The sequence below is a fragment of the Ambystoma mexicanum genome, chromosome 11, assembly GCF_040938575.1.
Source record: "Ambystoma mexicanum isolate Mex_15411 chromosome 11, UKY_AmexF1_1, whole genome shotgun sequence".
Classification (NCBI taxonomy): Eukaryota; Metazoa; Chordata; class Amphibia; order Caudata; family Ambystomatidae; genus Ambystoma; species Ambystoma mexicanum.
This window is the reverse complement of record NC_090934.1, coordinates 1,479,637,054-1,479,649,463: the sequence shown is the minus strand read 5'-3', so window position 1 is coordinate 1,479,649,463 and position 12,410 is coordinate 1,479,637,054. Positions and strand designations below refer to the sequence as shown.

The following is a 12,410-nucleotide window of genomic DNA, read 5'->3' as shown; positions in this document are numbered from 1 at the left end:
ATATATTGTGTTCCCTCAGCACTCTGCATAAGGTGGGCTGTGCTGATTCCAAAAATGGGTCTGGGTGGATGTAAAGGGTCCTCCTGCTGTGATTAATCTAGTGAGATCTCTAAAACCCCAGTATGGGCCTGCTCCCATGTGGCCTGGGAAAGGCAGCCACTACCTTATCCTGACCCTGGAGTGGTCTTATGAGGGAGGATCAGATGGGAGGAGACTCATAGCAAGGGGATCTCTTTAACTCATGATTCCCTATTCTTCCCTGAAGCAGTGATGGCATATTGTAAAGTAGAGAAAACGAGTGTCAATGTAACTGCTATGCACTTAACCTCTTTAAGCTCGGATAACATCCAGTTCAACAAAATAGAAATGAATCTACCTAAAAGGCTCAAACCCATTGTGAAATTGAAGATCCATCATGCCTGTGGTACTGGGACGAGGAAGGACCAAGAGTCAATGAGGATCAAAGATGGCACTCAAGGGAATATGCAGTCTAGTTGTTTGATGGCACCTGAGCGGAACATTTCAACTTGAAAATGGACCACAGCTGGGGATAAGGAAAGCAGCAGAAGCAGTTGGGAATGACACTGAAGCTTTTGGAGCTGCAACAGGAGTGCGAACACCAGCGGAAGCTGGCACGAGAAAAGGTGTGCGGTTTTTCAGAGTATGCGCAGCAGGAAGCAGTGTCTTGGTCCGCAGCATGGAGAAAAGCCCAGCTGTGTGGGAGACATGCTTGCGAATAGACGTGAGCTCCCTGGAGGAAGCGGAGACCCAGCGGGGCAAAAGTGAGGCTGTGCCAGATGTTGGCAGATACGGAAGAGCTGATCCGCCGAGGGTCCGCCACAGTAGCGGTGAGATAGACAAACTCCAAACCTAGCAGGTGACTTGAGCTGTGAGAGAAGGTAACCCGGGGCGCTCAGAGTGGAACGTTTGATTAAAAACAGACTATTGAATACAGAGCAAGGAGAGTAATGAGGCAAAAAGATTGCTCGTCTCAATTTATGAAACATCAACTTGGGGGAAACCTGTAACCCACATTGCCACCAGCACAGAGGCTATAACCAAGAGATATAAGGACTCTATTCTCCTTTCCTGACATACCAGTTTGTGGAAATCTGTAACCCATATTGTCACTAGCAGAAGAGACCAACTGTAGTATTTCTTCCTGGCAGGAGAGTGAACCAGCAAAGAAACAGTAAATTGGAAGAAATGTGGTTGTGGTAAAAAGGTGTTGTGGAAAGACATTGATACCAGTTTCAGTTTGACAAACTGGTGTATCACCAAAATTAGTTGGTGTGCTATCATGGCAAAAGTATTCCATTGGAAGAATTTTTATATACTATTTGCTTTGCATCCTGACAAGGACATTGTGTGGAGGAAAATAGTTGTTTTGGTTTTCGGAACAAGTGTTTTTGAAAAACTGTTACTTTACCAACTCTCGGGAGGATAGCTCTGGGGCAACATGCTCGCCTTGGAAGCAAGATGACCCAGAGTAACACTGGTTCGATCCCCGGGTCCGCGCTTGGACACCTGGGTATTAAGTGCGTTATAAATAACCTATCATATCAAGTGGAAGGACGCAGTTTATGAAAAAACATTGTGTGCAACTTGGTTGAATCATAACTTTGCTAAGGATATTCCTGAATTTATGCAGGTCAACGGAGCCTAACCATCGTCACAAGGAGCATTTTCGAAATATTAAGTTTGAACTTTACAACAAAACAATGCTAAACATTTGTTTTATTAGTGTGAGGGTCAAACCTTTTGGACACCACTTCCTCTTTCTTTAGTTTTAGTTTGCTAGGTAGGGATATTCTCATTGGGATAGGGAAGGATAGGTGTTTATCTCTCCTTTTTCTATTTTAATAAATGGCAAGCATTGAGAAAACTAAGTTTGTGTCCGTCTCACATTTCTGACCCCTCACACTTCCCTGATGACAAAATGTTATCACTTAAAAGTCAAAAAGAAAGCTCATGGAGCTTCCCAGCAACTCTGCACAGAAGTAGGCCCACTCGAGCCAAGATTCCAAAGAGAAGACTGTACTGAAGACACACTGAGTATTACAGCTAAAGGAACGAACACTGCCTGAGCCATTGACTGGGATTCTCTGAATCTCCCAGTGACCAGAGGAGGCATTAGTTGGTGCCTTCTTGCCTTAGAGTGGTTGGTTGTGCAATGCTTTTCTGCCGTGAGTGGACTTTGGAAGTGTCTCTGGATCCTCCTGGTGTCTGACAGGCCACTGTTGCTGCAGGAGACCGTTTCCATTTGAAACTTGACTTGTCAGTCCCTTATCTTGTCACCAGCTGCAGCTCTTCTCTTTATTTGAAGAGGGGGGGTGTATGGGGTCTGTGGTGCTCCTCTGTCAGGGCTGGGGTCTGCTAACCGAACAGGGGTTTCTTGGCCAACTCTCCATTTCTACACTTTCTTGGAGGGAGGCAGGGCTTTTTTAACTTTGGAGCATCTGTGGTCGTCATCCAAGGTCATTGATCTTGTCCAGCTGAGGCATCTGTAGAACCCAATATGTATCGCAAATCGGGATTGGCAGTAGGCAAGCCATAGTCCTGGACCAGACCAGTGGCGTGAGTAGTCTGCTCCAGTGATTCTCATTTTAGAATTGGAGTTCAGTGATTTGTGTGTGTAGCACTTTTGTTGCCCCCCCGACCCCCACCCTTCATCCCTAAGGGTTGCATGTTTCTAAAGTCCACTCGCAACGCTACTACCTACCCACGGGCAGTGGCGTTCTGCTCTGGGTTTCCTTCTGTTGGGGAGAATTCTCATAAATGTGCCAATTCCCTTCACCTCGAGACCCCAGCAACTTTGATGGATTTTGAGTACTTGATTCTTTTACCTGGCGAGAGTGTGATCCTTTTTTCCAACTCTTGTATTTTGATGTGTTTTACTCTTGTGTTCTTTGATTATGGGGCTTTAGACAAACTCCATAGCCATCATCTTTTCATGTGTTACACAGCACCCTCAGTGCAGTGACACAGGGAAGCCTTTTCAGGCTGTGCCAAGGTTTAAATACCTTCTCTGGGATAAACTGTTTCCCAGAGAAAGTAAAGTTAAATTGACTTAACTAGTCTTTTAAATTCCTAGACCCAGCACACACTATCTTACAATGGAGTGCTGGAGGGGTTACTTAGTATCCCCTGTGTCTAGAAACTCGTGTAGCAGTCAAATGCTACACTTCACTATCGAAATGGCTGCTGGCAGTGGTTTTACAACAAACTGCCATGATTTTTCCCTGACTACGAACAATGGTAGCATTAAATCGAGATGGTGTCTGAGCCATCTCTGGAAAAAACAGGTCCTGGTCTTCTTAAAGGACGACTTCTTCCTTTGAGTTGGTAGGAGCAATCCACTCGTAAGCCACCTGCATACCATTCTCGGAGCTTGTTGTATTTTCCTCAGAGTGCTGTAGGAAACCGAATAGCCAGGGAGAAGGACACCAGTTTGTGTGCTTGAAGAAAACTGCTGGAATCGAAGAATTGCCAGTTTGACAGCTTTGTGACAAGTCCCCGTGCAGTGCAGGAGTCCCCCGACATCCTCCCTCGTCACCACAACTGAGGCTCAGGAACAGCTAAAGCTGCAGGAACTGCCAGGAACAGAAGTCTTCGGCTGCATCTTTTTCTTAAAAATAAGGTACTGTAAAAACCTGACCGCGAACTTGCCTCTCGCTGCGAAAGTGCGTGAAACTTTGGCAACTTGCAGGCCTAGTCAGCTTGTGGCCCGACACATAACTTTCTTCTGAGAACTATGGCAAAGACTTTTCTGTTTATCTACAAGAACCGTTTCTACCTATACAAGACTCTAGCTCATTGACTTTGGCCTACCTATTGCATTGGACCAACTCCTCTGGTGAACTCCAACTATTTGCACTCTTTAAAAGTAACTACTATTCGTTTTATTAACTTATGTCTTTTTGCTCCTCCTTCAAAGTACTTTAAATGTTTCAGAACTGGTTTCTGTGAAGTATTGTAGGATATTGTTGTGATATTGATTGCCTCCTTGTGAATTTGTTCTAACTGTGTAATAAATTAATTGTTTAACCAAGAAACCTTGAGTTTAAGTGTCTATTTGAATACTTGTAAGACCTCTGTGTAACCTCATTACAAGCTCACATTCCCTCTTGAGATGAGCCTGGCGGCTCAGCTCGCTTCCAAAAACTGTGTGGTACAGACTTATACCAAAGGTTGGTTTTGCTTACACCTGTAGTCCTAGTTGTGTGTTGTGGTCTCAGAGGGTACCACATGCAAACTTTGCTTAACATCTCCCTGGGTACCTATCGCTATGTAGGAATGGGGATGGACCACCCTTTTTTTTCACAAACCTATTTTTCCTATTAACATTCAATTAACTTCCCTGTTTTTTTTCTCCAAGTCTTGTGTTTTTGGGATTGTTGTTCCTTCCTAAAACCCTTCCCAGGTACTTAGACTGAACATATTTTTGTGGGCACTAGAACGTGCTGCATACCTTGTTAGGGAAGTACTGCTTATTGCGTTTTTTTCTGCGTTATACATGGTTTGAGATCTCTGTACTCGCTGTCTCTCTCCACTTCAATTAAAACATTTCTGTCCTTGCTTTCCTTGATTGCTTAGTGTGTGTGTTTGGAAGTATAAAGTGTTGTGTAGTCCTCTTTTGGGACCCACCTATATTGTAGATATCATATAGGATTTTATTAATTGGTTATCGCGAACGGTTAACTGTACCTATATGCTAAACCCCTGGTGGAAGTCTGCCTTACTGCTCAACAAATGCTACAGAGTTTGGCAAGACCAACTGTGAAAAGCACATGCTCATCCATTACGCTGGTCTCTCGGGAACATCCCTGTACTGTGTACCAGTATTGCGCTTTGCCCCTCAATGCTTCTTTCATCCTATGCCCTTCTGTCCCCCCCCACCCTCCTCGGCCCTTCTTACCCATCTCTGCCCTTTTCTCTCTCCACCTCCTCGACCCGCTTCCCTTCTCCACTCCCTCTCCTCGCCCCCCCTACCTACTCCTCCTCGACCCTCCTCTTCAACCCAAGTCCTTATGCTTTTGTGACTGGTGTGTAGCGGCTGGGCAAAGGATCGGCGTTTGGTGCCGCCTGGGATCTGTTTGTCCTGCTTTGTTTATGGAGGGAAGAGCCCTGCAGTGGTAAAGCCTGCAGTGGGGCAAGTGGCAGTGTTTGGCACCGCCTGGTGTTGGGTGCACCTGGGTGGACCCCCAGGACCACGCATATAAGCCCTGGAGTCAATCTGGCATTGGGCTCCAGGACAGTGGTTGCGACAGTGAATTGTGGTGGCGACGGGCAGCAAGGCTGAATATCTGTGCATAGGTCTAGGATTGGGGCTGGGTAATTGACTGACTGCTCTGGAAAATGTTTACATTGAATTATCCCCTATAGAGGAGTCAGAGTCCTCGCCTACTTCTCTACTGTGTACAGTTTGACATTCAATCTCCTACCCAAACCCACCCAGAAAACAAGACTCTGTGCACGATTCTAGCAGTCTGGAGAAGACTGGCAACTCTCATAACGAGCCAGGGTAGGGGTTGCAGCTCTGACATTGACTTTGCTCCAGGGGGAAAATGGGGGGCAAACCTGTGCAGGGGCGGCCACCTAATTGAGCCGAAACGCATCAATTTGTGTGGTATGGCCAAGAGTTCCTAGGAGGGGGATATCTCATTAAGTGATTGTCATGGAGATGGGGATCCAGCAACTGGGGGGTTGACGGCGGAGTCCCCAAAACAGACCTCACCATTAAACCAAAAAGACCTTGCCAGTAATGATAGCACCAAGGGGCAGCATTTACGCATGTCCAATGACACTCTTAAAATTAAAAGATGGCCAGTGTGATTCATTGCTACATCTTTGGCCTCAACTGAGCCCACTCAACATCTATTATCTGATTGATCGAGCTCAGTGACGGAGGGTTGCCTAACACTAGAGGAGGACACTGCTACCCCAGGCCCCCTTGTTGGTGGCTCCCGCCTTAGTATCTGGGGGGAGGGTAAGACACCCAAGCCCCCTCTTGTGAACATGTACCAGGACCCTGTCCCAATGCTTGCTCCTGGCCCCACCAGTGACCATATACCACCTGTTACCGGACTTGCCCCAGTGGACTTGATGGACACAAAGGTACGAGAACCTACTGAGGCTAAGCCTTCCCCCAGCTCCACCTGCAGTACGTGGAGCGAGACCCTGTTGGCCATGTGTTCAGGGACTAGCTCCTTCCTTCATTTAACCCCATTAAGGACCACAAAAACACCTTCAATTCAATCAAGCAATCAAGGCACTCCACCAACCTCTGAACCACTTCCCAACTCTGCAACCAGGGGCTTGCTGAGCTGACTCCCCACTCTTCCATCTGTTGCTACAAAGCCCCTCAATCTATTTCTGGAACCCCTCCCCAGCAGGATACACCCACACCAGTTACCCGATCAGAATACTGCTTGCTCCAACTCAGACTTGGTAACACCCCTGTTCCCGCCCCCTCCCCCAATGGTATTTATAACAGGATGGAACCCCAGGATGAGTAGTCATTGCAGCACAACACGACTAGGGAGCTCAGCAAGATCTGTAATCTTCATTCCATGACTCCCATACTGGAAGACCGAGGCCCGAGCCCATTGGAACTCCATAATCTTCATGCTTCAACTATCCAGAAGAGACCCCATCACTCCTGCCCTAAAAACAGTACACTGGCTCCCAATAAAACATTGCATCACCTTCAAAACAATGTGCATTTCAGTGGACAAGGAGCAGAATTCCTACGAAAGAAAATCTACAAGCCAACGCGACTCCTCGGGTCAAGCAACAAAATCCGCCTGGAACTAAAAACATACCTTAAGAAAAAACTTGGAGGCACCTCCTTCTACCACTTAGCTGCAAAAACCTGTAACAACATCCCAAAAGAAATAAAACGCCAAAGATCACCTAAAATTCAGGAAATTTCTAAAAACCTGGCTCTTTAACACCCCAGCCTCAAACTGAAAACCGAAACAACAAAGAAAAAAGGATGACTAAAATTAAGAGGACACTGACAACTCCAAGAACCGCCTAAAACTCCCACAACACCGAGACAGGTGACGCCAAGTAAAATGGAATACAAGCGACACTCGTAAAGACCAAATCAACAACCCCAGCCAATCCCCCCCAACTTCCTCACTCGCCCCTAGCTGCTACCAGGTACCACAATGTTATAGAATTGTCAAATAGCAATCACCACACTGAGTTGTGGACATTAGCAGGTACACTGGCCATATGAGTGGGAAAGGAAGACGGGTAAGGTTATGAAGGAAGTTGCTGGAAGTGGAGGCCTGATGTGAAAGGGACCGTAAATACCGGACAAGCCCAGATCAGGACGGAGGCGCAGAAATGCCCCCACACCCCATCTGGGGAGATTACGCAAACCCAGCGCCTCCATTCAAGAGAGAAATGCCAACTAATCAAGTCCACTAACAATTTCCCCCTCTGCATACACCTCTCATACTAAACGCAACCACAAACCTACAGCACAGCAAACCGCACAAACTTCACTACATTGCAACAACAAAACAAAAAACACACATGAACTCGCACAACAGTACACGACTACCGGCCACAAACATCCCAGGCCCAGCCAACGGAACCAACGGGCTGAGGCCGCCAACAGTACATCACTGCTTTCTTGCACTTTTCCAGCTTCCCCTCACTAACTAGCTTCATGCCATGACTCCCATACTGGAAGTCCGAGGCCTGAGCCCATGGGAACCCAAAGCTCCAAGGCAAAGGAAACTGGAGCATGTAGACCCTGCTTCAGAGGGAGCATGATTAAAAACTATGACCAAAGGTGGTAAATGTGAACCAAGGGATGCCCCCTTAAATGCCTGCATTGGCTCCGTTCTGTTAGAAGCAATGCCTTTATGTCTGGGGAAACCATAGTTGGCTGCAATATTTTTCATTTGTATTAGTAACGCACACTAAATCCCACAGGCATTGAGGCGCTGAAAAAGCTTGGAGAATAAGAGGGCTTGTTAAGAGGGTTACAGTGAAGCCGCCCATGAATACTTGATAGTTACGGTACATGATTCACATACGAATAGATACTAGGCCTCACACAGGTGGCTACAGGTGCAGGCAGGATTACATGAACAAGCAGGTTTTGATTGCTTTGTGGAAGGAAGCATGGGAGTCAATTTGCCTGATGTGCGTTGGAAGGGCGTTCCAGGTGGTGGCAGCCACTGCAGGGAAGCTAGAGCCACCAGCACGTACTCTGCGTGTCCTGGGAACGATTAAAGTGTTGGAGTAAGCGGTTCTGGATGGCCTGGCAATAGAATGTCTCATGAGGGCGACACCCCCTTTTGATTCTGTAAAATTGGAATTCAGTGATCGAAGAGTGGCCAGGGAAGTCTTGGGTGGCTCTGGGGGTGTTGGGCGGATATCGAAGTCTGGGATTTCAGTTAGTTTACACCCTTACCCAGGACCTGTTGGCCACTACGGAACAATATCTAATAACTATGCTGTATCCAGAGCAAACCTCACCCCCTTGGGGATAAGGCCAACCAGGAACTAAAGTATTCTGGGTTTATGTAGTTTGAGGCCTCTCGAATTGTGAAAATGATGTATATGAAATTATGTAAATATTTGCTATTAGGATGTACTTTGATGGCCTTCTGGCCGAATAAAGTTATTTGATGCTGGTGAGCGCACTTAAAAATATTGGTTAGTGGTGACTTGACAGGAAATCTACAATGGTGGCAGACATCGAAGCTACATTGTTCCCCTATTCCTGTCTTTGAGTATGTTTGCTTGTGTGGATATTAAACCATGAGCAATAATCAGTACTAACGTTTTCTTGCCCTCAATAGCTGCAGAAGAAAAATCGTCTAATAGAAGAGGAGATGCATTTTGGCAGTACGCCCAAAACACCCACCAAGCGAAAAGTCCTACTGGCCCAAACGCCTGGAAAAGTCCGCAAGGTATGACATGAATCGGAGCCCAAAAAATGTTAGCTGCCAAATTATAACCCATAGCACTTGTTAGAATTCACTTTTATGAAAATGACTTTGTAAAAAGGAGTGCATTTTTTTGTTTGAAACTTTGGTATTCTGGAAAGCAGTGGACTAGTATTGGAACTGAATTTCTTGCTTCGTTCCTTTCATCACATTTTATTACCCTGGGTGACTCTGGTCCCTATTGGCTCCTGTTGTGTTTGAAACAAACGGAATGCAAGTTCCCTGTATATAAAGAAAAAAATTGGTGATTAACTGTGGATCTGACGGCTTTGACTAGATAATTTTCCTGACTGTAGTGTTTTGCAGTTTTACGGACATTAGCATTAATCCAACCTTTGAAATATTAACTCTGGCACCTAATCGCATGTGCTGCTTTGTCATGACAATGCCATCCTGCTGTGCTTCAATCATTGTTTTGTATAATCCCTTCTGTGCTTTGCTGGCACGCTCAAACTAATCCTCCCACCCTGCTTTTCCCTTCAGCTGAATGGTACTTCCATCTCTAGTACAAGTTCCAACAGTACAACACGTTCTGTGTTTGGGGGCACACTTTGCCACTCCCCATCACGCCCACCACCTTCTGGAGGCACGGTTAGTGTACTATGTTTTTCTTTCAAGAAAAGGTGATCTATTAAGCATTCGTAATGAACAAATAGTATATTTGTAATACCTTCGTGTTGTGCTGAATGCTACTATGGGCCTGTCGCAGCTGGGAGAGGGAGGGTGTAGGCATGGGATATTGGACTCGGTTTCTTCACATTTCTTGATTTGGGGCAAACCAAGTGTATGGGAACTTTCCGCAGCCCTCTGGTGTGGGTTTCAGCAAAAGTACAGACCAAACTATTTGGGTAGCTATGGCAGAACATTCATGCTTCACTCAATGGAGCAGAAGAATGGTGGATGGGTACTGTTGATGTTGCATCGCTCTCCCCACTGTGAGACCCACAGCACTTGTTGCCGACTTGTGGATTATTTTTCCATGTTCCTAAGTGGGTGGGAACCTTTTTACACATGTCACTTTGCTGACTCTCCATAGTTTATTTTTGAATATATCCTTTTTGGCCATATATATTTCTTTATTACAGCTCTCTGTGCAGTGTTGCTCGGCTGGCCAAGAGGCTTCCCATTTTATTGTCTCCATGTCTCTTCATGTACCTTGTGGGAGCTAGTATTCCCAAGGGTAGAGTGATTCACATCCCCTTCACATGTTGAGACCAGCACCCCCCACCTTATGTGGATTGCTGGGGTGATGCATGGCATCCCCTTCTCACTGCTCCAGTAACACTTCTGTTACTGTGACCAGCTAACTCTTATGGCTGGTGGCAGTGGATTTACTTTACTGACTTTTGTGTTACTATTACATGCAGGCTGTCAAACCAGTAGCGGTAATGCACAGAAGGGTCACCGTTCTGCTCTAATGGTGGTGGCTTTCTTTTTTCTCCATTTGTAGTAGTGGGCTTGTCATTTCTTGGGTCTTCTACCGTCTTATGTTTGAACTTCTGTCTTCGGCAGGTACCCTTTGTGTAGCCTTCCAAGTTTCCAGAGTGTCTGAAGGCAGGAAGTGAGGGATGATCTGAAACTCTGCAGTCCTTAGTCGTCTGGTGTGCCTGAGCGAGACCAGTTCCCACTAGGTGGCTGGCTGTCCTGATTAGACAGCCTCATGCCCCTTTCTGTAAACTGCAGAGTTTGCAGAAGTTGTGTGGGTTCCGTATAACTGTCAGATTTTGGAAGCAGAAGACAAGGCGACCAGTGGAGCTGAATCCGAATAGTAAGATGGTGGTAGCTGGTTCCAGCGGCCAGAGATACCTGCTGTGTAACCAGAGCTTGTTCTGACCTAGTCTTCCATGCGACCTAGGAGTCCCGAAGACGACTCCAACCCAGAGACTGTTACCCTTCAGTTTTGAGATGACCTGCAAAACAAGCCATCCCACAAAGTCCTGTGACCTTCGTGGGTGCAAACCACCAATACTATGGGACCTTGAGCCCGAGTACTGTGCATTGACTTCCGAAGACCAATTATCGCTCTGCTGAACCTCCAGAGACTAGATTTGACTCTCGTCCTCACCAGAGTGCAGGACCGAATTAGTGAGAAGAATCCGACTGGCGATTAACTTTCTTCATCTGATAGCTTGAAAAGAGCACCAAATGCGCAGCCATGAGAAGCACCGAAGTCTCTTCTGTCAACTGCTGCTGCAAGTTCCCATCCAGCGTCCTTTCTTTCATCACCACGACAAAGAATCCAGAGATCGGGTCCTGTGCTGCTGCATCGTGAAGGTGTCGGTTGAAAGCTCTTCTTCACTGTTGAGGTACTGTCTAGGCTTGCATAGTACTTCAAGTATTGTGGCTGAGTGGGTGATTTGCGTTTGGGAGTTCACCTAAACCGTTCGCCCAGGCCTAACGTTGGATTGGATCTAGGGAGCCTTCTACGACATCCCTGAACACTTTCTAACTCAGAAGTCTGTACTTGTGGAAGGAGAAATTCTTGAACTCCGACTTTCCTGCATCTGAGCCCTATCCTGACCTGTCTACAGTGCTTAAAGTGGGCCGGGGCCGGGCCCCGGCAGTCTCCAAAAAGTGGGACTGAGCCGGCGCCCTGCCGGGGCCCCCGTCCTACCGCAACATTGGGGGGAGTCGCAGGATGCATTATCCTGTCGCGGCCGCAACGGGAGATGCGCCTGCAATGAAGTCAGGCATGCTGACAGAAGTGGCAGCCAGCCACAGTGACGCTGTGACTGGCTGCCACTTCCGTCAGTCATAGTAACTGCGTCTGGTGACCCCTCGCGCGAGAGGTCACCAGAGGCAATTACTGTCCCTTTGTTTCCTCCCCAGGTCGCCGAGGCGTCTTTAACCCTCGGCGAACCTGGGGGATTCCTCGACTTTTTTTCGACGTTTATGAAAGATGGCTTTGAAAGTAAACATTTCAAGCCATCTTTTATAAAGCTTTGCCGATGGACAATTTTGTCTGTAGTCAAAGCTTTATAAAAGATGGCTTGAATTGTGTACTTTCAAAGCCATCTTTTATAAACCCGAAATGTTTAAAAAAGATGGCCTGAAAACTAGTCAAACCGTAGGGTATGCACACAAATATATATAAATGTTATATATTTGTGTGCGTACCCTACTATGGTTTGTGTACTATGCAAGCCATCTTTTATAAACATAGAAATATGTAACATTTCTACGTTTATAAAAGATGGCTTGCATAGTACACAAACCATAGTAGGGTACGCACACAAATATATAACATTTATATATATTTGTGTGTATACCCTACGATTTGCGTACTTGTTAGGCCATGCCCCTCCCACAAGCCACGCCCCCAAATGAGGGCCCACCATCGATTTCTTACCCCACATAAAGCCCTGCCTGTCTACTATTGTTGGCTCCTAGACCACTAGGGTCCATCGTCTGCCTTGGAGATCACTCATGCCTCAG

The 12,410-nt window shown here is 46.5% G+C and overlaps 1 protein-coding gene across 4 annotated transcripts in view; it reads left to right on the top strand.

Annotated features, from left to right (window-relative positions):
* Positions 1–12,410, top strand: part of PRC1 (protein regulator of cytokinesis 1) — a 626,832-nt gene that overhangs the window by 452,915 nt on the left and 161,507 nt on the right. For 3 of the 4 annotated variants that reach the window (XM_069625201.1, XM_069625203.1, XM_069625202.1), the window contains exons 11-12: positions 8,829–8,939; positions 9,459–9,566. In XM_069625201.1, coding sequence (XP_069481302.1) covers positions 8,829–8,939; positions 9,459–9,566 — 219 coding nt within the window. The remainder of the gene's footprint in view (positions 1–8,828; positions 8,940–9,458; positions 9,567–12,410) is intronic. The other variant, XM_069625200.1, reaches the window with a different exon arrangement.